Source organism: Heterostelium album (assembly GCF_000004825.1).
Source record: "Heterostelium album PN500 unplaced genomic scaffold PPL_scaffold11, whole genome shotgun sequence".
In the NCBI taxonomy this organism is placed as follows: Eukaryota; Evosea; class Eumycetozoa; order Acytosteliales; family Acytosteliaceae; genus Heterostelium; species Heterostelium album.
This window is the reverse complement of record NW_008805073.1, coordinates 768368-792835: the sequence shown is the minus strand read 5'-3', so window position 1 is coordinate 792835 and position 24468 is coordinate 768368. Positions and strand designations below refer to the sequence as shown.

The window sequence follows — 24468 nt, the reverse complement described above, 5'->3', positions numbered from 1 at the left end:
ATGTGTTTATATGATATTTATCAAGTGTTACTTACTTTTCAAAACTATCGTTTAGTATATTTATTATATATGAATACTAATTGTATGTTTAGTGTTTCAAAATAAATGAGATCAAATCTATCAGAATGCAAAGATAAACAATTAAAAAAACTGAATAGGTATTTCTTAAACTATATAAATTAAAGAAAATATCTAATTTTAGTGAAAACTAAAGGAATTGATCTTCAAATTTCGCTGAAAGTTCAGCCAGATTAATTTTGTTTCCTTTTTTGTATTTTTCATATGAAATAAATCTTATGTCATCCATTTTGAGAATCAAGTTAGGCACTATTTTTTTTTTTTTAAGAACAATTATAACTTTGCTGAACTTTCTAAAAGAATATAATAATATAATATATATAACCCAAAGGAAACACAAATAAAATTCAGATTATCTTTAATGATCTTGAAAATTTAAAAAATAATAATAAAGATAGGAGGTCACAGCTTTAAGGATAGTTACATTCGGAACATGACTGATTCTCTTCAATTCATAATATCTAATTCTTTCGATTCTGGTGCCGCTAATAAATTTATAAATAGAATAAATCTAACTTCACTCTATTAAAAAAAGAATAAATTAAAAAAAAATGGCATTCATCATATGAAGAGGTATGATAAGCCCCGACAACAACACTTAAAATATCTGTAAATATGTTGTCGCCACAATCAGATGGGTATAGTTTTGTTTTTTGTGGAATGGCAAAAACACAATTTTTTTACATTTATCAAAATTTTTTTTATGATTTTATTAAATTATAAATCTGAAAAAAAAAAAAAAAAAAAAAAAAAAAAAAACTGCAAAACAAAAAAAAACAGTGTTTAGTTGCCCTCAACTGATGTCTTTTATTCGAAAAGCATAAAAGTTGTTTATTTCACATTAGTAGAGTTTATTATATTATAAAAACTATTATTTTGTATAATTTTATGTAGAGCACAGAGCCAAAGTTATTATATTTATTTTATTCATTCATTTCCTGATAAGTATGTGAAAACATTCTACAACAATAAATCATGATATAGTTGGTCATTTTTTTTTTCAATATTAAAATTAACACATGTTATGTATTACTTTTATATTTCTGTTAAATTTCAAAAATTAATATTGTGTTAGTTAAATAATAATAACAATAATAATAATAATAATAATAAAAAGTTATAAATCTAAAAACCAGGAATCAATTCATTCCTCCTCACATTAAAATAAAGCATAATCACCACATCAGTAAATGCAACATTCCCTATAATCAAAAAGGTTGCAAATTTGGCTCATTCGCGGACCAGAATCCATAAAAATTATCATAAAAACCCAATTGTTGGGTCTCATCTTCCAAAAAATTAATTTTTGGTTTGTGGTGAAAAGATGAGATTCTGATTTTTTCACGATTATAGCAAAAAAAAAACAACAACTCCAGTCAATATTACCCCCTATTTCACTCAAAATATCCCTTGGCGTTTAAACACACTCTCACTCACTTTATTTTTGTATAAACTCTTTTAATTATAACCATCACAGATCCAAATTCTCAATATTATAACAATTTAATTAAATTTAATTATTTTCTTCACCTCAAAAGACGATTTAGATATGATGATAATGTTCAAATAATAATTTTGGTTTTGGTTTTATTTTATATTGATGATATTTTTGTTATTAAAGTGGACCACTCTTTCCTTTTTGACATTTGTAATTAAATATTTGAATTGAATTGAATTGTTTTATATAATTCCATCATTCATTTATTTTATTAATAATCATTGTAGATTTTATATTTTTATCTTCCACTACACTCACTAAATAACCACCTTCATCACCACCCACTACCACCAACAACCATTCATTTTACTATTTTTATTTTCGCACTCACAACTCGTTATACACTTATTACCCCCCAACATCAACAACTTGCTTGTCATAGTTTTAATTATATTTCTCATAAATCATAAGTAGCGTAGTAGTATGTGGAAACGTTCTTTTTCCATTTCTCTTTATTATTAAATAAATATTGGTACCTTTTCTTTATAAATTTAATTTTACGATAAATTAATTTAAATTGGAATACTAATATTAACTTTTTAATTCCTATCTATTATGTATTTAAATATAGATATCCAATATAATTCCAAATATATTTATCAATATTTTTTGTAGTTCCAGGAATTTTTTTCACATATATAGACAAAGTTTTTTTCACCAGAAACATGTTAAAGCAAACCATCAACAAATGGAGCCAGGCTTCAGAGAGTTTTAAAAATGGTGATTGTAACAGCGCATTGAATGCTTTGAAATCGGTCGATCCAACATCCAAGATTCAATACAATATAGGTATCATCTACTGTAAGATGGGCAATTATAGAGAGGCGATCGACCATTTTACAAAGTCGACAGAGTTGGACAAGTTTATGGCAATTTCATTTTTCATGAGAGGTGTTTGCTATCAGCAATGCGACGATCGCAATCACTCGATAGTCGACTACGATGAAGCCATTTCGAAACTGCGCGGTCACGAATATATAGATTATACACAGTTGGGACTGAACTTTAGATTGATGCTTGCAGAGATTCTCTTTAATAAATCAATGTCACTAGGTGCTGCAGGTGGTTCCGTTGCTGGCCTGGCGCAGCAATGCGGAACGTTGCCAGCGGATCCAGCGTTCCGAGAGCAACTAAAGAAGCTGATGGAAGGTCAACAAGTAAAGATTAGAACTGCACCATTGGATCAGCTGTTCCGTCCACCGAAAGTATCGGATCAGGCTCCACCCAAATTGAAAACAGATCAACTTTCAACGCCAACATATTCCTCATCTGCACCAACTTCACCATCACCTTTACTCGCTCGAGTCGAACAACAACAACAACAACAGCAATCATCGAGTGCATCAACTTCATCAGCGGCACCTTCACCACCAAGATCAAAGCCATTACCAGCACCCAAACCCTCATTGTCATCGTCAGCACCATCACTTCCAACATACAAATCGAACTCCTCATCAGCACCACCACCACCAGCACCTCCTCTTCCAGGCACAACTAAACGTTTGCCGTCGCGTCCAATCTCCATGGCAGTCAAAGAACCATTAATCACAATCAAATGTTTTTATCAGGATCGTCGGCTAATCCAAATCACAGAGAGTTGTACACTCCAACAACTCAACGAGAAGATCGAAATGAAATTCCAAGAGTCTGGATTGGCAATCAGATTTAAATCGTCAGCCTCTGACTTTAGTTATATTAAATACCAAAAGGACTTGGAGCACGCATTGAAAATCGAAGTCACAGAGCTCTATCTTTCACGCGATGGCCAGAAGAACAACTTTGAAGCGGATGCAGCTCTACCCGCTAAACTCAGAGGTAGCTACCTCGAGGACAGCGAAGAGCCAGTAGTACAACAACAACCAACAACCTATAAATCGAATACACTAAAGAGAAATTTTGCGCCACAATCATCTGCACCAGCACCAGCACCACCACTTCCAACATCGACCAAACCACCCTCAATATATTCATCATCACCAACCTCTGCGCCATTACCACTCAATCGATCCGGTGTAAGACCAACGCCCATTATTCCACCGAGACCAAGCGGATCGACCACTCCACCAATTCCAACGTCACTAAAACCATCATCTGCCTTTGTAAATAGACAACAACAACAATATTCAAATTAAACTGTTATTTTTATCAGAAAAGAGTAATAAATTAAATACGTGTTATATTATTAATTTTTTTATAACCAAAACCATTAAAAATAGAATTCTTTTAAACTAGTTTTATAAATAATTTGTTTTTTGTTCGTCTCGATAATAACATCATAGTTGATGCTTATCCGAATCATAAGCATTGCCATTTTTTTTTTAATAGAAAAAAAAATCAAAAAAAAAAATGAAAATAGGAGATAACATATTAAGCCACCCTAAAAAAACAATAAATCTAAAATCAAATTGACAAACTTTCATGAAACAACTTGAATGATTCGCCAAAGCACCAACAATGATGTTATTATTATCTGGACGAAAAAAAAATATTATATTTGTTTATAAATAGGGCTAATTTGATTGATCGATAAAAAAAAAGTGTGATTTATTTTCAACTATTTAGTTTTATTTATTTCTTATTATAACATGTCAAATTCCCAATATAGTGATCATTTAATTAAAGATAAAAAGATTGGAATTGTTGGTGGAGGTCCAGCCGGTATCGTCTTGACTAGATTATTGCAGCAAAGAGGTGCCAATGTTAAACTATATGAAAGAGATATCGATAGAACTGCAAGAGTTCAAGGTGGTAGTTTAGATATCCATGATGATTCTGGACAGTTGGCAATCAAAGACGCAGGTGTCTATGATGAGTTTCTAAAGAAAATTAGACCTGGAGGTGGTCATCATTCGGTGGTCGACAAGTATGCAGTCGTTCAATTCTTAATGCCCGATCTCAAGTGTTTCAACAGCCGACCAGAAATCGATAGAGGTGACCTCAGAGAGATCTTTATAGATTCACTAGAGCCTGACACTGTGATGTGGAATCACCATCTACAAGATGTCATTATGAATGAAGACAACAGCGGTATACTTCTGAAATTCAAAGGTGGAAAAGAAGAGGTTGTCGACTTTCTCGTGGGTGCCGACGGTTATGCTTCAAAGATTCGACCATTCGTAACAAATGTAGAACCAATCTATTCCGGTATACTTTTTATTCAAACAGAGATTGATAATCCCAAAGAGGTATGTCCAACCGTCTATTCATGGGTGAACGGTGGCAATATGTTTGGACTGAGCGACGGCAAGTTTGTAGCTGCACAACAGAAAACCAGTGGGAGTATGGTCGTTTATTTTTCATCAAGAAAAGATGAAAACTTTGCAAAAGAATCAAACCTACTTGGTAACGATCGAGAATTGGTGAGACAATACCTCTTAAAAGAATATAGCGATTGGGATCCAGTGTTCTTGGACCTCATAAAAGAAGCAACCAAAGCACCGGTTACCGTTCGAAATTTAAGTGACACTGCAAGATTCAATAATATTAATAACTGGAGGGTTAACTCAAGAGTAACTCTAGTTGGTGATTGTGCTCATGTTATGCCACCTTTTGCTGGTGATGGTGCTAATGTAAGTAAAATTCATATCTATAACTTCAATATATATATAATCCATAAACTTAGTTACTAATAGTTTTTGTTTCTTTTTAATAATATTATTATAGATGGCAATGATGGATAGTTTAGAATTGGCAAGAGAATTAACATCACTAAGTAATAAAACAATGGAAGAAGCTATTGAAAACTATCAAACAAAGATGCTAAAGAGAACAAAAGAATCAGGCAATGACACAAATAAATCACTGGATGATTTACACTCACCAAGAGCTCTAGAAAGCTTTGTATCAATGATACTGCCAGGACCTTTCAAGTATTTGAAACCCTATCTACCTAACATAATCAATTTCATAAACAGAGTATATGATCTTTATGTCTACTATTTCAAGTCATCAAAGCAACAGACTAAAGAAAAAGAAAACTAATTGATAATACCCTAACAAATGTATATAGTTTATAAATAAATAAAAAATTGCTCTAAAATCGATTTATTTGTTTCTTCTTGATTTAAGTTTGTCTCTGAGTTGTTTTTTGTTGATTTCTTTTTCAAAATTCTTCTTGTTTGATTTCTTTTTGCTCGATGGCAATGAGTTTTTGTACATTGTTCTATCCCTGGTATTCAAACCACTCAGCAAGTTGTCATCGTCGTCTTCCATGTCTTCACCGTCTTTCTTTGAGAATCCATCGAAAAACTGATCGTCTTGGTCGTCTTGATCATCTTCCTTGAGGAACTCTTGATACTCTGAATCCTCTTCGATTAAACGACTTGCATCTGTCTCTGTAATTTCATCTTCCTCTCTCTCAAACATTCCCATGACTTCACCACGTTTGTTGAATCTTACATTGCTTCTCTTTGCCAAGATAGCCTTTCTGAGTTGTTCTTGTACTTCTTCGTTGGTAATGAGATCTCTTGGATCCACTCCTTCGGGTACAACAGCCGGTGACTGTTCTTCCTCTTCCGCGGAAACACCAATCAAACCACTCTGAATCTTCTCGTCTCTAATCAATGTCTGTAACTTTCTATTATATTCTGCATCGTACACCTCTTTGGATTTAGATTTTCGTTGTTTCTCCAAATCCTCCTTCTCTAGCTCATCCATAAAGTCGTCTTCATTGAAATCGTCATCGTCGCCTTCATCCTCTTCATCTTCATCTATATCATCCATTCCTTCATCATCCTCATCGATATCATCTTCACCGGCATCAGCTCTACTATTATCTAGCTTCTTCTTGTTGTATTTCTTCTTGGTCAGCGCCGACTTGGTGACCTGTATAGCTTTGATCTTTTCCATCTCCTCCTCCGTCAGATAACGCCACTTTCCAGCGGGTAGATCGCCCAAATCGATGGGACCCACTTTGATTCTATGAATTTCCATTGCCTTATTATCGAGAGCAGCCATCATTCTACGCACCTGATGATATCTACCTTCGTAGAGAGTGAGACGCGCCAAGTTCCTATCGTTATCCAACACTTCAAACTTTGCAGCTTTACATGGTTCCTCCTCACTTCGCAACATCATAGTACCGGATTCGAATGCCTCTGCTTCGTTGCCTTTGAACGGTGCCTTGCAAACGACATCGTAGATCTTACCGAATGAATCGTCTTTTGGTGTGATGATACGCTCCACTATCTTTCCGTCCTGACTCATCAATACCAAACCGGTGACCCACTTGTCGAGTCTACCTGCCACCGACAGTGTTGGTAATCTCTTTGCAAACTCTGGTGGTAGTAAATCATAAATAATCTTATGGTCTCCTTCTCTTGCATTCGAACAAATATAACCATTTGGTTTATGTACTGCAATAGTTAATCTTTTTGAATAATAATAATAATACAATATCTAAAAATTAATAACTTTCAAAAGTAAATTAAGCAGATACTATCGATAACAATAAACATACGGATTTGTATTCTCTAACTTTTTTCCCATGATTCTAACATCCTCTACATTAACTTTAGTTTTTGGTGATACTTTTTGACCCAAAACAGTTACTCTATTGATACCTATATAAGATAATGCTTTACTCCTACTGCAAAGACCTAGATTAGATAGTAATCTATCTAATCTTATTCTTTCAATCATAGTTGTTTGTATTTATTATTATAAATAAGATAATATATTTATTTAACAAATTTCATTGTTTTTTTCACAATCAAAAAAATTAAAACAAAAAAAACGAACGAGTCGACAACAAATCATTGCATTTTTTTGTTAATTAAAAATTTACAAGTTTTATTTATTTGATTAAATACTATTATTGAATGATTATTATTACTATTATTATTATTATTATTATTTTGTAATTTGATAATCACCTGATAATGTAAATATTTCGTTAAAATCTTCATGCTTCATTTCGTCTACATGCACCAAATCGTTGACACCATTCTTTAATCGCTCGATGAATACTCTTCCCAAGAGATGATCGTTTTCATGTTGTAAACATGCTGAGATGATTCCATCGGCCTCTATAGATCTATCCTTTCCTGATATATCTGTAAAGTTGATGATGCATCGACGTGATCTTGTTACTCGACCATAGTAGTTTGGCACTGACAAGCATGACTCCCACATGTTGATGGTGTTCGATGCCGTTTGTTTGCGAGGAAGTGTAATCGATGCCGATTGAACCAATCGTTTGAATTTCGTGAGATTCAGTAGATTCTTTGAGGAACCTGCTGTCTTTCGGCCGACAATGTAATCGTCGTCGACAATCTCTATGGTCGGATTGAAGAATGCCGTCAGTGGAAAGTTGGGACATTCTATCTGAGCGGAACCTGAATCGATCTCAAGTAAGAACAGCTGCTTTGGAATGCCGACTTGCGGTGCTGCTATACCACAGCCATTGTTGGAACGCATTTCACGTACCATCATATCGAGTACCTTCTCAATACGACCAGTCTCTGCAATCTCTTCTTTCGTCCATTTCTGTGCTTGTTGTTTGAGCAAGTTATTTCCCAACTTTAAAATATTCTTTGAAGTATTTACAGCTGCTGCTGAAGACATTATTTATATAGATATTAATAAATAAATAAACAATCAAAAACAAAAAATGTAAATCTTGATAAAATTTTTTAAAAAAAACAAACTACTTAAAAAAAATAAAAAACAAATTTAAATTCTTCCAACCGAATGAATTATTTGATTGCGGATGAAAGTCGACTTGTCAGTAATAGTTTATTATCTTGATAATTTTGAATAAAAATACATTTTATTTAATAAAAATATAAATCATTAATAATATTTTAATTAATGAATAAATATTTTTTGAGAATTATCTTTTCTTTGAGTGAATCCAATTTATGGATTAAAAGTATATGATCCAGTGTTCATTTGACCTGCATATGGATTATAATTGTTACTCTGTGGTCCTGAAAGTAATCTTGGAGCTGAAGCAGGCTATTTTTATATTTAAAATTAAATTAAATTAAATAATAATACTTTTCAAAGAATAACTTACTTTTTGATGTCCTTGTATCTTTCTTCTTGATCCAGAACCTGTGTCACTTCCACCACCACCACTTCCACCATTTGAATCATCAAAAGCTTGTACTAAAAAGTTATTAATAAAATTGGTAAATTATTGATAAACAATTAAAATTGTTGTTTATTTATTTACCCATTATTTAATTGTTTTATTATTAAAGATTGTTGAAATTTAAAATGAAAGTAACTTGTTTAAAACACTTATATTTAAACAACCAAGGTATTTATTTTCTTAAAAAAATCCGCATTAAATATCTAGCTTTCACAGAATGTCGCTACATCAAAAGGTCAATTTTTTTTAAAAAGGTCAGAAACTCTAATTCGATTTGATTTTTAATCGCGATGTGATTTTCTGCTGTTCAAAACTTTTGATGATTTTTAATTTGTATTTTAGGCTTTAATAAAAATGATTGCTTATCTTTATTTTTATAATAGGATAATACAATAATAGTTGAGAAACTCTTAAAGACCAAATCCGAAAGATCCTTTATTGAATCCTTTTATTGGTTCTGAAACTATTCTGGTACCGGGCTTCAAATTTGAAATTAGAGATATTATTTTTAAAAATAATATTAATTTAATTTAATTACATACTTTTGTGTTGCCACCTCCACTTGTCTTTGACTTTCTAGCTGTTTAAAATTTTTTTTATTTTTTAAGTTAGAAATTCTTAAAATCTTAATATTTATTTTACTTACAAATTGGGGCTAGAGGATCTTTTGAAATAATTGATGGGAGAGTCATTGTATTTGTTTTGTGACAAAAATCTAAAAAAATAAAATGAAGATGAATTGATTCTTGAATCTTTTTATCAATAACTAAAATTTAAACATAAATATCTATCTATTTTTAATATTTTTTTAAAAAAAAACTTTGTATTTTGAGGTTGGTACATTGTGAACCTCAGGTCTGAGGCATCAATGGAGGGAACCTGCGACTACTCATAATAATTTTTGTTAAAGTGAATTTTCAAATGTCAAAGGACAATTTGATTTAATATTATTATTTTTGTTTTTTTTTTTTTTTTTTGTTTAGTTTTTTATTGTTGTTTGTTTGTTTGTTGGTGAAGGCAATGGCGATGTGATGGTGAACGATGATGTGTTATTATTGAGAGTGTTTTTGGATGGGTGTGTATAATGATTAAAGTAAAAATTAATTTTGTTCATTCAAAAAGAGAGAAGAGAATTCTACAATACATATATGTATACAGATTGAAATAATATCGGGTGGACTAAGTTTAGGTCTTATGAGTCATGTCGATGATACCTTGCACCTGGAAGAAAGGATTGGAAATCAAGTTTTCATCATTGTTTTCTCTGGCCTTTGATAGCAGACGCTGCAAGATTGATCTATATTGCTCTGGACTTTCCGCCTCCAATTGAGTTAACAAAAAGTAACTAGAGTGACTATATATATATATTAAGAGTAACATGATTCGAGTATTAGCATGCGTGGAAGAAAGTGATTCATTATCGACTTGTATTGTATACTTACTAGGCAATGGGAGTACATGGATCGTTCATAAGATTCTTAAAGAAACTGATTCCACCGATCTTGGCGAGATCTTCAGACTCGTTGCAACGCAAGATCAGCAGATGCAACAGTACCATTCTAGTCTCATTGTATCGATCGGCACTAGTGATATTGGAGAACACATACTGTAGAATCACTACATTGATTGACTTGATTAAACTGGTCGATATCACAAATTGATTATTTAAAAACAATGAATAGTTGGTATCGGGCTGTGAATCTTTAATATACAATGATTTCGTTCCTAATAATAGTTATAGTAATTGAATGTTAGTATATATTTTTAGTTTGATTGTTATTATTATAAAATATTGTTGTTGTTGTTGTTGTTGTTGTCGATGTTTACCATTTCTACTGTAAATAAGATCAAACAGAATATCGGCTATCATCATCAGATTCGATTCTTCCTTCTCACCGTAGGTAACCAATCGTAATATACACTCATTGAAGAACTCCAAGATTTCATTCGATTTCGATTCTCCAGTCTTTAGCTTGTACTTTGACAGCAACAAAAGTCGTTCTGTCAACGATATATATATTCTTCGCTGCACTGGATTGGGATGTGATGCCAATTGTATAAATATATTCATTGCGAAATTGGGTGGTTCCTTATCTATCACTGTCTTTTTAAGAAGAGTATGTAACCATTTCTAAATTATTATTAAAAAAAGTAAGTAAGTAAGTTTGACCAAAATAAAAAGTTAGTTTAACTTTGTACGATCATATTTATATATATATATATATATATATATATATGATATATAATTTTAAAAATACATACAGCTCCATTAAATCTAAGTAACTCATCATTCTCATTGAATAACCATTCTTGAAGTAATGCAGATGCCTTCTCTGGGTTATCTTGGACCTCAGAGACGAATTTCTCACAGGACTGATCGATCTTTTGGTAACGAACAGCATGCTCGTGTATCTTCATTGAGAACTTGATGGTCAGATCTTCGTAGGAGAATGATGACTCGTGATTCTTATCGGCAGATGTAAATAAAAAGAAGTCTGATACGAAATCACGTTCTGGTATACATTTAAATAATTGAACAAAGTAATGTGGTGCATCTGCTCTTTTAAATAACTCTAATAATACAGGTGCATCCTATATAAGATAATAAAATAAGATTATTAATCATTAATGATGGTCATTTAAAACGATCGTTTGATTATAATACATACTTGAGTTAACTGACTATCAGCAATAGTTTGACTTTTCAATGCTGATTGTAATACATAATCAAATATGATAACAAATAAATTATTCTTTGCTTCGTTGGATCTAATAGTTGTATATAATCTTAGTATAAAATCAATTCCACCAATATTATTCAACTCTTCTTCATTCAAATACATATAACTACTATTATTATTACTAACACTACTACTACTACTACTATTATTATTATTATTATTATTATCTTTATATCTATAATTTATAAATTAGATGTTTGTTTGTTTGATTTTTTCTAATATTATTACTTACAAAAAGTTACATAACATTCTTATTAACATTCTCTTTGTTTGATCGCTTGTATCGTTGGCATACTTTAGGAGAGCAGCGATGATCTGTGAGTTGAGAGAGTGTAGTCGACTGCGGATGACAACACCCTGGTCTACAACGAAAAATATGATACAAGTGAGTGCTTCCAGCCAGACTTTTTCGTCTTGCTCGTGCTTCACGCAATACAGTAAGACTTCGCGCAGCAGTGAGAACACCGATTCCTGGAGATCACCAATCACACCCTGTGAACCATCGTCCAACTTCAACTCTGAATAAATATTTATATGAATACTAAGATTGAATATGATATTGAAGAGATGTGAACGTGCATCCCTATATGGACTTGCAATAATACTATTGAAATAGCTTTGAATCAACTTCTCACCTTCCACTCCATGTTTACAATAGATATCTAATAAAATCTATTATAATAACAATAGCAAAATAAAATAGAGATATATTGTTGTTAATTAATCAATCAATGATGATCTTTGCTATTTCTAATCTATCTAAATATCTCTTTCAACATACTTTAATAAATATTTTAGTTGCAATGGAACGATCTTGTGCGGTCGATGGATTATTAATTACTTTGATAACCTGTTGCTTCTCACTTTCACTGATCTTCAGCGGTTCTTGATCTCTATAGTATTTATATTGAAATAATGCCGGTGCTTTTCTTCTTCTAATTGTATATATAGTCGCATCTTTACGCTCCATCCTAAAATATAAAGTTTATTAGTTAAACTTATCGCAAACTACTATTATTAATTAATATTACTTTTTCTTTGTTTGTTGTACAATATTAATTGGATCCATATTATTAGTATCATCAGGACAAATGAATATATCTTTTCCTTTTATCTCACCACCTTTTAACACTCCAAATGGTGAATGTGTTAATAAACTATGTATTTCTATATTGTAGAATAACATAAAAAGTTAGTATTTTCTTAAACATTCTCTACAGAATGTTATCACAATATTTTAACATACTATTATTTTTTGAAATTGATTTAGAAGGACAACATTTCAAACCCATTAGGTCATTGATATAACCATCCTCTTGACATGCCAGTCTTCTAGATAATGTTGGTGAGATTGTCATGTTGCTACTCGAAGATGATGATAGGATACCAGCGTTATTTGTACTGTCTCTAAGATTCGATAGTGTAGATGATATATTTCCACTTGATATTGAGTTTGTAATTGTATTGTTGGTTAACGAGATTGTATTGTTGTTATTGTTACTATCTGAAAATTGTGTAATGTTGTTGTTGTTATTTGATGTTAGTGTCGGTGAAAGTGGTGTTGATGTTGTTGTTGAGGATGTTTGATTGAGAAGTGAATTGCGAATCGGTGAATCATTGAACGATTGTGGCGATGACGATGTCGATGTCGAGGAGGAGACGGCGGTGCCGCCACCCGATGAGTTGTTCGAGGTCGACAACACATTGATGTTGCCCAAGTCGAGAGAGGATCGTTGTAGCTGCTGCTGTTGCTGCGCCAGCAGACTGGGAACGGCGTCGTCGCGTGGCGATATATAGGTCGACGCCGACTGACTCCGGGTTCTGACGATTCCGATGCTCGCGCGTCGGTCGCCACTCACACTACTGCTACTGCTGCCAATCGCACCGGTACTATTTGACTGGTGGTGTTGTTGATATGGCTGATGCTGATGACTTCCACCACTTGTGATGCCAGGTGTTGAATTTGACATTGTCGTTAATGTTGTTGTTGTTGTTGCTGTTGTTGTTGAGTTGGCGCTAATACCAATAACGCTACTGTTACTTCCGGTACTTGAAGTGATTCCGTTGTTGGCGAGTGGCGACGACTTTGTTAGGGTGGAGGATGTCACCGATGATGCAGAGTGATGTGACGACACCGATGAGATCGATGATGACGAAGAAATCAGCAGTCCTGTGTTTGACTCTATATATTGTGGATGTTGCTTGATCTGGTTGCTAATGAGTGCACGAATGTAGGAAATACTCTTTTGCAGTGTTGCATTGGCAGACGGTGATATACCGACACAAAACAAGTCTAGATCGTGTAGTATCTGTAAGCTAGGTGGATGCAACGATATATTGTTCTTGATCAACTTTAAGATTCTTGAGAGTACAGGTTCATAGTGTGATCTCTCATTTCTAACTCTTTCCATCATATTTATAAAGACTGTTGTTGTTGTTGTTGTTGTTTTATTATATATGTGTGTGTAATATGTGTGTGTGATATCAATATTATATTAATATATTGATATTCATATGAAATTGAACTATATAGTTGGGTGTTTATAATTATACATACCTAAATCAACAGTGTTTGGATCGTCAAAGTATTTTGTAAGATTGAATTGTGCCTCTGGAGAGGGCATTGTTCCATCTGGAATACTGTTTTGTTGTACAACATTTCTAATGATATGATTGACAAATCTTCTATTGTTTGTAGTCATGGCTCTTGTGTAGCAGGTGTGTTGCTGCTACTAACTTTTAGAAGATAGTCGTCGTCGACAGCTTCTCTCTTTCAACTTTCGAGAAACTACTACAAATTTGACCTGTAAAGGGTAATATTACAACCCGAATCTAATACTAATCTAATAATAATAATATTCTAAACTATAATTTATCTAATCTAATATTTGTATCTATCTCTGTTTATCTTTAATGTTTAATCTATAAACTATAAATAAAATGGAATAAGTAAGATTAATTGGTAAACAAAAAACTTAACAAATCTAATCTAATCTATTCTTATATTATTTTTATTATTGCTATTATTATTCTGTAAACGATATATATCTATGAATCTTAATGAAAAGTTGAATTCTATAAATATCTAATATTATCTGAAAAACATATAAACCAAAAATTAAATGATAGTAAAATAAAAAACAGCAATTTTTTTGAGTTGCAAAAAAAACTCTGTTATTTGAATGAATGTTATATCTATTAAGATTTTGGTCGATTGTTATTTGATTTTGGTTTTGAACAATTTTGTTTTTTTTTTTTTGTTGTTGTTACGATGAATGATAAATTAAATAACCAATCAAATCCAAACAAACTTCAATCCTTAATCGAATGAATTTATTAATTGATGGAGTTGGTCATTTCAAATTTAAAATGTTTACTGTTTCTGGTTTTTAATTGATTCGATTTGATTTAGTTTGATCAATTGTTTGTTTAATTGATTGATTGATTGTTGATGGATTAATTGATTGATTATAATTTTTATGTATAAATCTAGATTTGATTGGTACCTTTTAGCTGATTTGATTATTAAATAGAATAAAATGTACTTTGAATATTACTGCTTTTTTTGACATTTGATAATTTAAAAAAAATTGATGACCATAAAATTTTTTTTATTTTGTTAATTAAATTTAATTAATTTGTTATTTTGTCAAACATAGTTATAAATAATAATTAAAGATCAATAGAACTAGTTAATATTAAGATTTATCTTACTTTGCTTAGATGATTCTTTTTATTGTTGTTGTTGTTTTGTTAATCCAATAAAACTTGATTATCTTGGTTTATTATTATTTTAATTTAATTTTTTTGGATAAATAATATTACTATTATTATTATCTATATTAGAATAGAGAATCATTTGATTTGTTCAACAAAACTAAATTTATCTAAACTAAATTTTCAAAAACAAATACACTTACTTATTTTTAATCCACATCACGTCTCAAAATAATAACACTCAATAAAAAATTAAATAAATTTATTTATTTAGGTAAATTTATATTAAAATCCTTTTTATTACACTAATTCATATGATTTTATCAATTGGTATGAATTGCAAGAGACATAAACAGACACGACTCTAATCCTTACCCACCAAACAAAAAAAAATAAAATAAAATAAAATAAAATAAAATATATCATATTATTAATATAACCACATCAAATACATCAATAACACCACCACACATATGTACTACTACTTTTTCTTTTCCACAACTCAAAATGCTATGTTTGTTGTTGTTGTTTTGTTTTTGTCTTCTATAGATAGATAGATTAGATAGATTAGATATGTTTGATTGTTTGATGTTGTTTTTACTTTTTTTGTTTATTTGTGTTTCTTTTCGGTGGACTTGTCGTATTTAACTTTGTATCCACGCCAGTAGGCGACGAATGAAAGTTTCTTGTGGGCGGTGATCTTGGTGCGTCTGCAGTTGGTTAGACTGGAGAGTGCCTTGAAGAGTGCGTCAAACCATTCGACTACGTCTTGAGTGTCGACCGATTGATTCGATGATCCATCGAGTGGAAGTGTCGGGACACAGTTACGACTGAGGTAGCTAACGATGATTTCGTGTCGCCAGGTGGCGCACACCTTGATAACGTGCAACGGGAGCGATCCAACTGTGAACGATGGCGATGTGCATGTGCTAGCGGGGTAGGTGATTCCGATCACGTGGAAATGGTCGACGCGAACCGACGCAGCATCGACAAACACCTGTGCCGGCTCAAGCAGTCCGAGACCATTCGAAGTGGTACCCTCTGCGAATACGACGAGTGGACCGACCCAGCTGTTGTTGATACGCGCAAGCAGCTGTTCAGTTGCAATGGAATCGCTGTACAACTGAACGGGTGAGAACATTGCATTCTTCAAAGCGCCAGCCAAACTCAGCGGAATCAAACGACCCTCGACAACTCCATCTCTGTCACTTGGTGGCACTGCAAACATAGGTGAAAATCTAAATGATATCATTTTTAATCGAAACCGAACTAGTTGGTTAGTTTCGAAATTGATATTGAGTGTGACACACACATTTGTAACTAACAATAATGTAATATTACCTGTAAACCAAATAAATAATATCGATATATGAAGTGTGATTCGATATGATGATGTCATCGAGCATCACCGATTTGAAGCTGCCTTGTGGTTGCTTGGATCTGCTCAATGATTCGACTGCTTCATCGATGAATGTGAATCCAAACAAAAACAAAATGGAACGTCCAAATACAATTGCAAATGTTCTATTGAGAACTCTACCTACAACTCCTAATGGTGTCTATTAATGTTGATGATCATTGTTAGAATATATCATTTAATCATCATTACACAATTTATAAGCACCACTACATACAGTTTTAAATATATAATCAAATAATACCAAAAGTAAAGTGAATACTATGATAAAAGGTATTCTAATAATACAAAGTATTGGTGCAAGTAGGAAATAAAAGATATTTCCAACCAAACTTGCTACGAATGATGATTCTGATTGTTTATTCTAATTTATTAATCAAAAAAAGGGAAGTATTAATAGATTAATAGTTTGTAATTTATATAGATTCATACTCTTGGTGGTAATAAAGGTGCAATACCTGTTGGACCATCTCTCCAATCTGAGAATTTCTCCATCTCTTCTCTTCTCTTCTATGTATATATATATCTAAATGATCAAATTTGATATTCTTTTTTTTTTTTTTTTTAGTTGAACAGCACTGTTCAATTTTATTAATTTAAATTAATTTTTTAATTATTTGTGTGACTCATACACGATTAACACATGTTCAAATTTGAATCAGTGATTGATTAGCTGTTAATCGGTTTTTGATTGATCTCTCACAAAAGAGGAAAGAGAAAGAAAAAAAAGAAAAAAAGATTTAACTTTTTTAAAAAGTTAACAATATGATTGAATATTACATGTAAATATGTTTAGTTTTGTAAAGTAGTTTTATATATCGGATGGTTGATTAAATAGTAACAATATATATTGTTTAAATAATATTATTATTTGAAGTTATACTTTTTTTTTTTTTTGTTTTAGTTTATGTTTGTTTTGATTATTATTATTATTATTGTTATTGTAAAATTGTTTGTTTTTTTTTTAATCTAGAAAAATATTTTTAATTTAAAGTTGGAGATCTAAAATAATCTTTCTACCCTTGGCTGGCTCTTGTGAACGGGCCAAAGCACCTTGGAAATCAGAGAATTTGTGTTTCTCCAACCAGAGTTTGAGTTGCTTGTTACGGATGAGTGAGAATACAGTGTCGAACATGGCTTGACGCTCCTGTTGGCTGTGTGTCTCCAACCACTTGGTCAACCAGAATCCGTGTGATGTGATGTTACGGAAGACGAGGTGTGATGTTGGGATGGTCACTGGACGACGTGACATTCCACCGTAGGTGACCAAGTGTCCGTTGTCACCGAGGACACGTGCCAATTCGGTGGCACTGTCACCACCGACTGCATTGAGTGCGAGACGTGGACGTGGCAAGTCAGAGATCAAACGTTGGAACTCTGGGCTACGGACGTAGTCTTCGTCGACAACGATGTCACCACCGAGTCCCTTGAGACGTTGGACTTGGTCGTCGAAATCTGGACCACGACGAATGACGTTGATTGTCTTGACACCACGTGACTTGGCGATTTGGATAACAGAGAGTCCGACCATGGAGCTGGCGGCATTCTGGATGATGACGTCACCCGATTTCAGTTGGACGTAGTCGTCGAGCAAACGCAAGGCAGTGCATGGGTTGATAGAGACGGCCGAGAGATACTCGGTTGGAATGTCGGATGGCACCTTTTGGAGTTGCTTCTCTCCAAAGACACCTTGGGTTCTCCAGGTACCGGCGATACTGCTAGAGATAACTGGGACGACGTAGTCGTTTGGCTTCAATCCCTGTACCGATGAACCGACCTTCTTGACGATACCGACACCCTCAGTACCGGCAACCGATGGAAGCTTTGGTCGAATACCATAGGTACCCTCTGCTAAATTAATATCGACTGGATGAATTGGTGCGTGAATCATCTCTACTAAAACATCTGATGCTCCAACATTATCTGGTACATTATCTTTTTCAACTCTTTTTTTAATAATAGTAATATTGTTAGTATTGGACGATAAATTTGCTGAAAATTAAATATATATATTGTGATAATGATGATTATTAATGATTAATTATTATTAAAGAAAGTTGATAATGACAATGTAAATGACAAATGACAATGGTAAGACTTTTAACGATTGATCATAATTATTGTCAAATTCTCAGCTAAATTTTAATGAGTGGTGTCCGGAAATAGCCTGATCTGATTTGTTGATATCCAAACTAGTTGTGATGATACTTTAAAGTACTGCTATTATATTGCTTGCTGTCTTTTAGGTTTGATGATTTATGATCTCTAATGATTATTTTACACAAAAACGTTGTTGATTATACACCAAAAACGATTTTGTTATTTGCTGTCTCATCTTCTTCTTCTGATGATGATGATGATGATTTTTATTAATCATGAATTTGTCTATGTATTATATTGTTGCTGTGTATTGTGTATTGTCTTATCTTTTGATGGTGATGTCATGTCATGCATTGTCATATCAAACATTCCTATTTTGGTTTGTGTCAACACATATGTTGTTTTCTTCACACAACAGTTTATTATGATCTTACTTCAAAACCTCCTCTGGACGACCGAAGCTAGAGTATTTAACAACAGTTGCAGATGCAAATGGACGAACGAATCCAGAGGCACCTCTCAAAACTGATGAATTTACAATCTGTGACAACATCTTGATAAACTATAATATTTTATTTTTATTTTACAAATTGATGTGTGATCCTCTAACAACAATTCTACTATCTAATCTATCTAATCTTGAACAACTGACTCTGTTACTGTTGTTGTTGTTTTTTTCGTAAATGAAGAAGTCAAATAAGAGAGAGTATATTAAAAAAAGAGGGGCTGTAGAATATATGAAGTGTTTTTTTTTTTTAAATTATTTTATTTAATTTTTTTTTTTTTCTCACATCAAAATCATTTGTGTGTGTTGCAGTGAACAAAAAAAAAAAAATATCGAAATTGTTTGTTGATGATCAACTGAACTTCTGATCTGACAAATAGAATTTCTTTTTATATCTAAGCAAAAAATGATAATAAACATTAATAATACTATTTTTTTTTTTTCAATTTTTTTTTAATTTATTATTATAATTTCAAGCTTTTTTTTTTTAAATTAATAATAAATACGTTATTTGAGTTGTTCGTATTAATTAACTAACTATTATTATTATTACTATATTACTTCTTTTTAAAAAGATTAGATTTAGATATGATTGATTTGATTGGTGGCGATTGTGAAAATTTTGGTGAGATGTAGTACTTTTTGAATAATTCGAATTTCAAATATATTATTTATGCATATAAGTTATGATTGATTAGATGGTGGTGATGATGTTATGTAAGTGTATTATTGTATTGTATAATAGGTGGTAGTTGGTATTTAGTTGTGAGCGGTTGCTGGGTTAAGAATGTTCTCTGGACGTTCACGACGGTGTGCGAAATTCTCTAGTTGATCGATGTGTTGTTGTTTGGCGGATTTTGAAGTTTGTACTTCGTGTTCGGCAGAGAGTGTGTTGTTGTCGCTGATGGTCAATTGATGCATCTCTTTGTCGGCGGCGCTGACCTCACGTACAAACTTGGCTGGACTACCGGCCCAGAGCTGTCCGGCTGGCACACGCTTTCCAGCGGTGACCAGTGAGCCGGCCTCCAATTGGGCACCGGCCTCGACGACGGCACCGTCGTAGACGATCGATCCGGCACCGATGTGAACATCGTCCTCGATCTTGCAGGCGTGAATAATCGAACCTGGTCCAACGTATACACGATTACCAACGACGGTTGGTTGAGCACCCTTTGGTCCGTTACCACTGCTGCAGTGTACAACGGAACGGTCACTGATGACAGACTCGTCACCGATAACGATCGAGTTTACATCACCACGCAACACTGTGTTGTACCAGACTGACGATTGATTTCCAATTTGAACATCTCCAATGACACTTGAATTTGGTGCAACGAATGAGTTTCTACCCAATGTTGCGATCTTACCTCTCAATGGCATGATTCTGCTATGTCTATTCACTAAAATAATAATAATAATAATAATAAAAGTTATTTTTTAAATGTTAATCTAAATTATTCTTTTTGTTTTTCACTACACTTTTCTTTTTTATTATTATTATGATTATGATTCCTATCATATGAATGAATATCTTTTATATTGAACAACAACAACAACAAAATAACATAACATAATCGTTTAATTTTGATAATGATCTTTGTATGAATCGTCTTGATTTGAAGTTCATTGTTAAAAGATCAGCTGATTGATCAAGAAAAAAAAACGGTCATTCTTCATGATCATCTTGATCTATGTAGATGAGTATGGCTGTGTTGTTATCTGTTGATTCTATTGTTGATTCTCTTGTTGTTGTTGTTGTTGTTACTGTTATTGGTTGTTCTGTTGTTGTTTTGTTTCGTCGTCGTCGTCGTCGTTATTTATTTAATAATGAGTTGAATGAAACATTACATTTTTCGACGTATGCATAGTTTCCTTGCATGTTGCAACCAAGCTTATCCAAAGCTTTACCAGTCGATCTGATTCCATCACCTAATAAATATACAAAGTTCTTGAACATTTTTTTTCTTTTTTTTTCTAATTTAATAATGTAAAACAAACTAAACCTAACTATGATCAATTTAATAATGTAAAGTTTTTTTTTTTTTAATTTTTTTTTTTGATATTATTTGTGAGTCGCACTATTCTCATAGAATAAAATTTTTTGTTTTTCATTTTTTCATTGATCACAAATCATTCAACGTTACCTTCGAATCCTATTCAAAACTTTTTTTTTTTTTTCAAAATGAAATTGTCTTAACAAATCTAAGTAAAATAAATAACTTTGATCAAACTACAATTAATATAAAGTGTTTTCACTGGTTATTTGTATTTTATTCTCTTTTGATCAAAAGGTGGAATAGTAAAACTCTCTAAACTGTCATTTATTGAAAATTAGATTAACTTTACGAATTAAGCAGCTGGTTTGGGTGCAGGTACTGGTTTGAAAATGATAGATTGAAGTACAACAGTACCACCTAATGCCTTAAGCCAGATCTTTGTTGGTTTGTCTGTGGCAAAGGTAAAGATGTAGTCTGGCTCTGCTGCACTGGCAATCAATTGATTGGCAGAGTTGGCAACGTAATTAAAGGTGGAGAGGAGAACTTGGTTGGCATTAAGAATAGAGATCTTACCAGGGACTTTATCTTGACATGATACTCTGAGTCTGATTGTATAGGTATATTGCTTTGGATCTTGTAGTTGCACTTGGAGTTTGATAGTTTCCTTGTCCGACATTTCAAAGGCATGTTGACCAACCATGGTGAAATCCTTCTTGAAAAGAACACCTGCGTCCATGTAGAACGCTTTTTGTGGATCCACAATTGTTTCGCTTTTAGCGACCAAGACATTCTCTGGGAATACTTCTGATGGTATGAAGCCAACACATACAGAGTCAATAAGTCCATAGGTTCTACCTACAATATTGGTTCCGGACGGAGTGTAGTCTTGTAACCATGTGTCCTTGTTCAGACCCAAAGCAAACATGTCGCCAACCTTGTGTCCTGGATATGTGTAGGTCTTTTGATTGTACGGGAATTTACAATCATCGTAGTAGTAGGCGATTGGGTTGTTATGGTCGTTACGACCTGGAGCTGGACTTACATAGTTGATCGAGTTGGTAACTCCAGTAACTTGGATCTTTCTAACAATGACATCGGAACTCATTGAGAGTGTTTGGGTAGCGCCGGTTGGAGGGAATGTCATGGTTGTGAGTGTTCCAATGTTTGGATTGTCACCTACGGCAAAACCCTGACGGTATCCCGAGGTCTGAGTTTGGTCATAGTAGTAGGGTGTCATTGTGTAGAGGAATGGATTACCCTTGATATCTACATGATGGAGCTGCCCTCTGAATTTCTCGTGTTGCATCACTGAATCCCAGTAATTGTAGAATTGCGAGGATGGTGGATTGTAGTACAAGTTGTCTTCGATAAGAATACCTGGGACTGGTTGGTTGATGTCGATTGTCCAACCGAGGACATCAGACCAAAGGTATCGGACACGCTCACCAATTGCACCGAGTGGGAAAACGTCTTGGTCAAAGGTGTACCACATGGAAACATAGTCGAAAACCGATGAAATCATGGTGGAACGATATCTCAGGATGTGATTGAAGGTATCTCCACCACCGACCTTGGTTGAATCGGCTGCGATCTTTGACCAACCATTGGCGTATGTGACCTTACAATGTTGAGTATATTCAACGATGTGTGCTTTGAAATCGTTCTTGAAGCCAGTTAGGTCAACGGCTGGGTATCCCCATGTCTTACCATTGGCAATGACTTGACGAAGTAAGAGCAAATGAGTGGTGGCGGCAATGGTAAACATCATGAGTTCTGTCACCTCATATCCGACCTTTCTGAATATACCTTTTGGTACCAAGGCAGCCTTTAGTCTTTGCTCGGCAGTAGTGAAGGCTGTACGCATCTCATTCTTTAAAGTTACATTAGTTGGCTTGGCAGTGTAGTTTGCCAATTTAGTCTTAAAGTTATTGATATAACTATCAATACCGGCATACTCTGCTATTAAATCGGCGTTATCATAAACACTGATTTGTTGGTCAACAACTTCTTTCACCATATTCTAAAAAATCAGAATTTCATTTATCATTAAAAAGCAATTAGATTTAAATCTTAAGTAAGTAAGGGAATTGATATTTACCATATACATTGCAGTGAGCGCATTGGTGTTGGAAGTCTGATTAGAAAGGATATGCGACCAGATAGCATCGATAATAGTGGAAACTCCACCACCCACAATTGGAATCATGGCGGTAGATCCAACAACAGTTGCCTTAATTAGCTCATTAAAGTCAGTGGATTGGGAGACCGTTGGCAATGCCGATGTCTTCAAGACATTTGTAATCATATCTTGTTGTTGTTTAATCCAATCACTTCTATCTGTAGGTAATGCTGGTGTAGCCATTTTTTATTTATTTATCTGTATATAGATATATAAATTTATATGTATGCAAGGGAACAATTAATAAAATTGATTAAAAATAAATCGATGCTGAAAGGTTAAACTTGAGTTTGAGCTCAACTCTTGGGGTAAGCCATTCTTTATATTCAAATCAAACAAATCAATCATTTAGATTTTGGTGGTTTGTGACAGGCAAGCTCGGCTCTATTTGATTGAGGATTCGATCGATCATTATAGATTCGTTGTATTTGTGGGGAACACCAACTACATTCAAAGATTTGATGATTGAAAAAATCGCCTTTACAGAATGGTATTTTAAAAAAAAAAAAAAAAAACCACTCGGATTTTCACCAACTATAAAAGGAGGAGGCACCCACTTAATTAATTAATTGACAACCAACTAGAACTTGAAAATAATTAATTAAGCGGTTTGCTAAACCACCAACTAACAAAAATAAAGATCATTATCCTTTGTGATTGCAATCTCAACACATCACTAGCAAAATATTAATTAATAGTTATCAGATTTTTTTTTTTTTATAACAAATATCGATACTATGTTTTTCGAGAGCGAAAAATTTGAATAGTTTCAACGTTACTCAAGTTTCATTGTCGTGCAAAAACTAATCAACCCAAATGAATTCAAATCAAATAAAATATTTTCAAAAAAAAAAAAAAATTATTTTAATTTAGTATTATTATAATTGGCAAAAGAAAAAAAAAAAAAAAAAAAAGTATATTAATATTTTCAAACATTGTTTATATTTTATTTATTTCCTTTTTTATTTAAATTAAACTCAACTCTATTTTAAACTTTTAGTTATTATTCTTATTTATTATTTTTATTATATTTATTATTGTTTTGTTAGTTGTTTTATTTTGTAGATCTACAACGATAAGACGATAATTCGTATAATTGTAACAAACGATATTGTTCACACTCATATATAAACATTAAAC

At 32.9% G+C, this 24468-nt stretch overlaps 10 protein-coding genes across 10 annotated transcripts; 3 read left to right on the top strand and 7 right to left on the bottom strand.

Annotated features, from left to right (window-relative positions):
* Positions 1–105: 105 nt before the first annotated feature.
* Positions 106–1381, top strand: PPL_09699 (uncharacterized protein; the record flags this gene model as incomplete). Its single annotated transcript, XM_020580492.1, has 3 exons — positions 106–158; positions 973–1023; positions 1249–1381. The coding sequence occupies 3 exons, from the start codon at positions 106–108 to the stop codon at positions 1379–1381; spliced, it is 237 nt and encodes a 78-aa protein (XP_020429079.1).
* An 860-nt stretch (positions 1382–2241) lies between these two features.
* Positions 2242–3708, top strand: ncfA (tetratricopeptide repeat protein; the record flags this gene model as incomplete). Its single annotated transcript, XM_020580491.1, has 1 exon — positions 2242–3708. The coding sequence occupies one exon, from the start codon at positions 2242–2244 to the stop codon at positions 3706–3708; it is 1467 nt and encodes a 488-aa protein (XP_020429078.1).
* A 453-nt stretch (positions 3709–4161) lies between these two features.
* Positions 4162–5557, top strand: PPL_09697 (FAD-dependent oxidoreductase; the record flags this gene model as incomplete). The annotated part of the gene is made up of 3 exons (XM_020580490.1): positions 4162–5145; positions 5240–5445; positions 5491–5557. 3 exons carry the CDS (start codon positions 4162–4164, stop codon positions 5555–5557), a joined length of 1257 nt encoding a protein of 418 aa, XP_020429077.1.
* A 63-nt stretch (positions 5558–5620) lies between these two features.
* On the bottom strand, positions 5621–8140 carry PPL_09696 (uncharacterized protein; the record flags this gene model as incomplete). The annotated part of the gene is made up of 4 exons (XM_020580489.1): positions 5621–6973; positions 7031–7173; positions 7450–7629; positions 7972–8140. 4 exons carry the CDS (start codon positions 8138–8140, stop codon positions 5621–5623), a joined length of 1845 nt encoding a protein of 614 aa, XP_020429076.1.
* Positions 8141–8434: 294 nt separating this feature from the next.
* PPL_09695 (uncharacterized protein) lies at positions 8435–9364 on the bottom strand (the record flags this gene model as incomplete). The annotated part of the gene is made up of 4 exons (XM_020580488.1): positions 8435–8533; positions 8595–8686; positions 9211–9252; positions 9319–9364. The coding sequence occupies 4 exons, from the start codon at positions 9362–9364 to the stop codon at positions 8435–8437; spliced, it is 279 nt and encodes a 92-aa protein (XP_020429075.1).
* Positions 9365–9857: 493 nt separating this feature from the next.
* On the bottom strand, positions 9858–14115 carry PPL_09694 (uncharacterized protein; the record flags this gene model as incomplete). Its single annotated transcript, XM_020580487.1, has 9 exons — positions 9858–10026; positions 10115–10365; positions 10935–11264; positions 11342–11588; positions 11646–12085; positions 12195–12306; positions 12445–12580; positions 12660–13838; positions 13971–14115. 9 exons carry the CDS (start codon positions 14113–14115, stop codon positions 9858–9860), a joined length of 3009 nt encoding a protein of 1002 aa, XP_020429074.1.
* A 1625-nt stretch (positions 14116–15740) lies between these two features.
* PPL_09693 (uncharacterized protein) lies at positions 15741–17042 on the bottom strand (the record flags this gene model as incomplete). Its single annotated transcript, XM_020580486.1, has 5 exons — positions 15741–15969; positions 16126–16368; positions 16472–16689; positions 16765–16911; positions 16980–17042. 5 exons carry the CDS (start codon positions 17040–17042, stop codon positions 15741–15743), a joined length of 900 nt encoding a protein of 299 aa, XP_020429073.1.
* A 493-nt stretch (positions 17043–17535) lies between these two features.
* Positions 17536–19200, bottom strand: mecr (MDR family NADPH-dependent oxidoreductase; the record flags this gene model as incomplete). The annotated part of the gene is made up of 2 exons (XM_020580485.1): positions 17536–18493; positions 19082–19200. 2 exons carry the CDS (start codon positions 19198–19200, stop codon positions 17536–17538), a joined length of 1077 nt encoding a protein of 358 aa, XP_020429072.1.
* Positions 19201–19911: 711 nt separating this feature from the next.
* Positions 19912–21031, bottom strand: PPL_09691 (trimeric LpxA-like domain-containing protein; the record flags this gene model as incomplete). Its single annotated transcript, XM_020580484.1, has 2 exons — positions 19912–20552; positions 21001–21031. The coding sequence occupies 2 exons, from the start codon at positions 21029–21031 to the stop codon at positions 19912–19914; spliced, it is 672 nt and encodes a 223-aa protein (XP_020429071.1).
* A 470-nt stretch (positions 21032–21501) lies between these two features.
* On the bottom strand, positions 21502–23511 carry PPL_09690 (uncharacterized protein; the record flags this gene model as incomplete). The annotated part of the gene is made up of 3 exons (XM_020580483.1): positions 21502–22004; positions 22131–23169; positions 23248–23511. The coding sequence occupies 3 exons, from the start codon at positions 23509–23511 to the stop codon at positions 21502–21504; spliced, it is 1806 nt and encodes a 601-aa protein (XP_020429070.1).
* Positions 23512–24468: the final 957 nt, after the last annotated feature.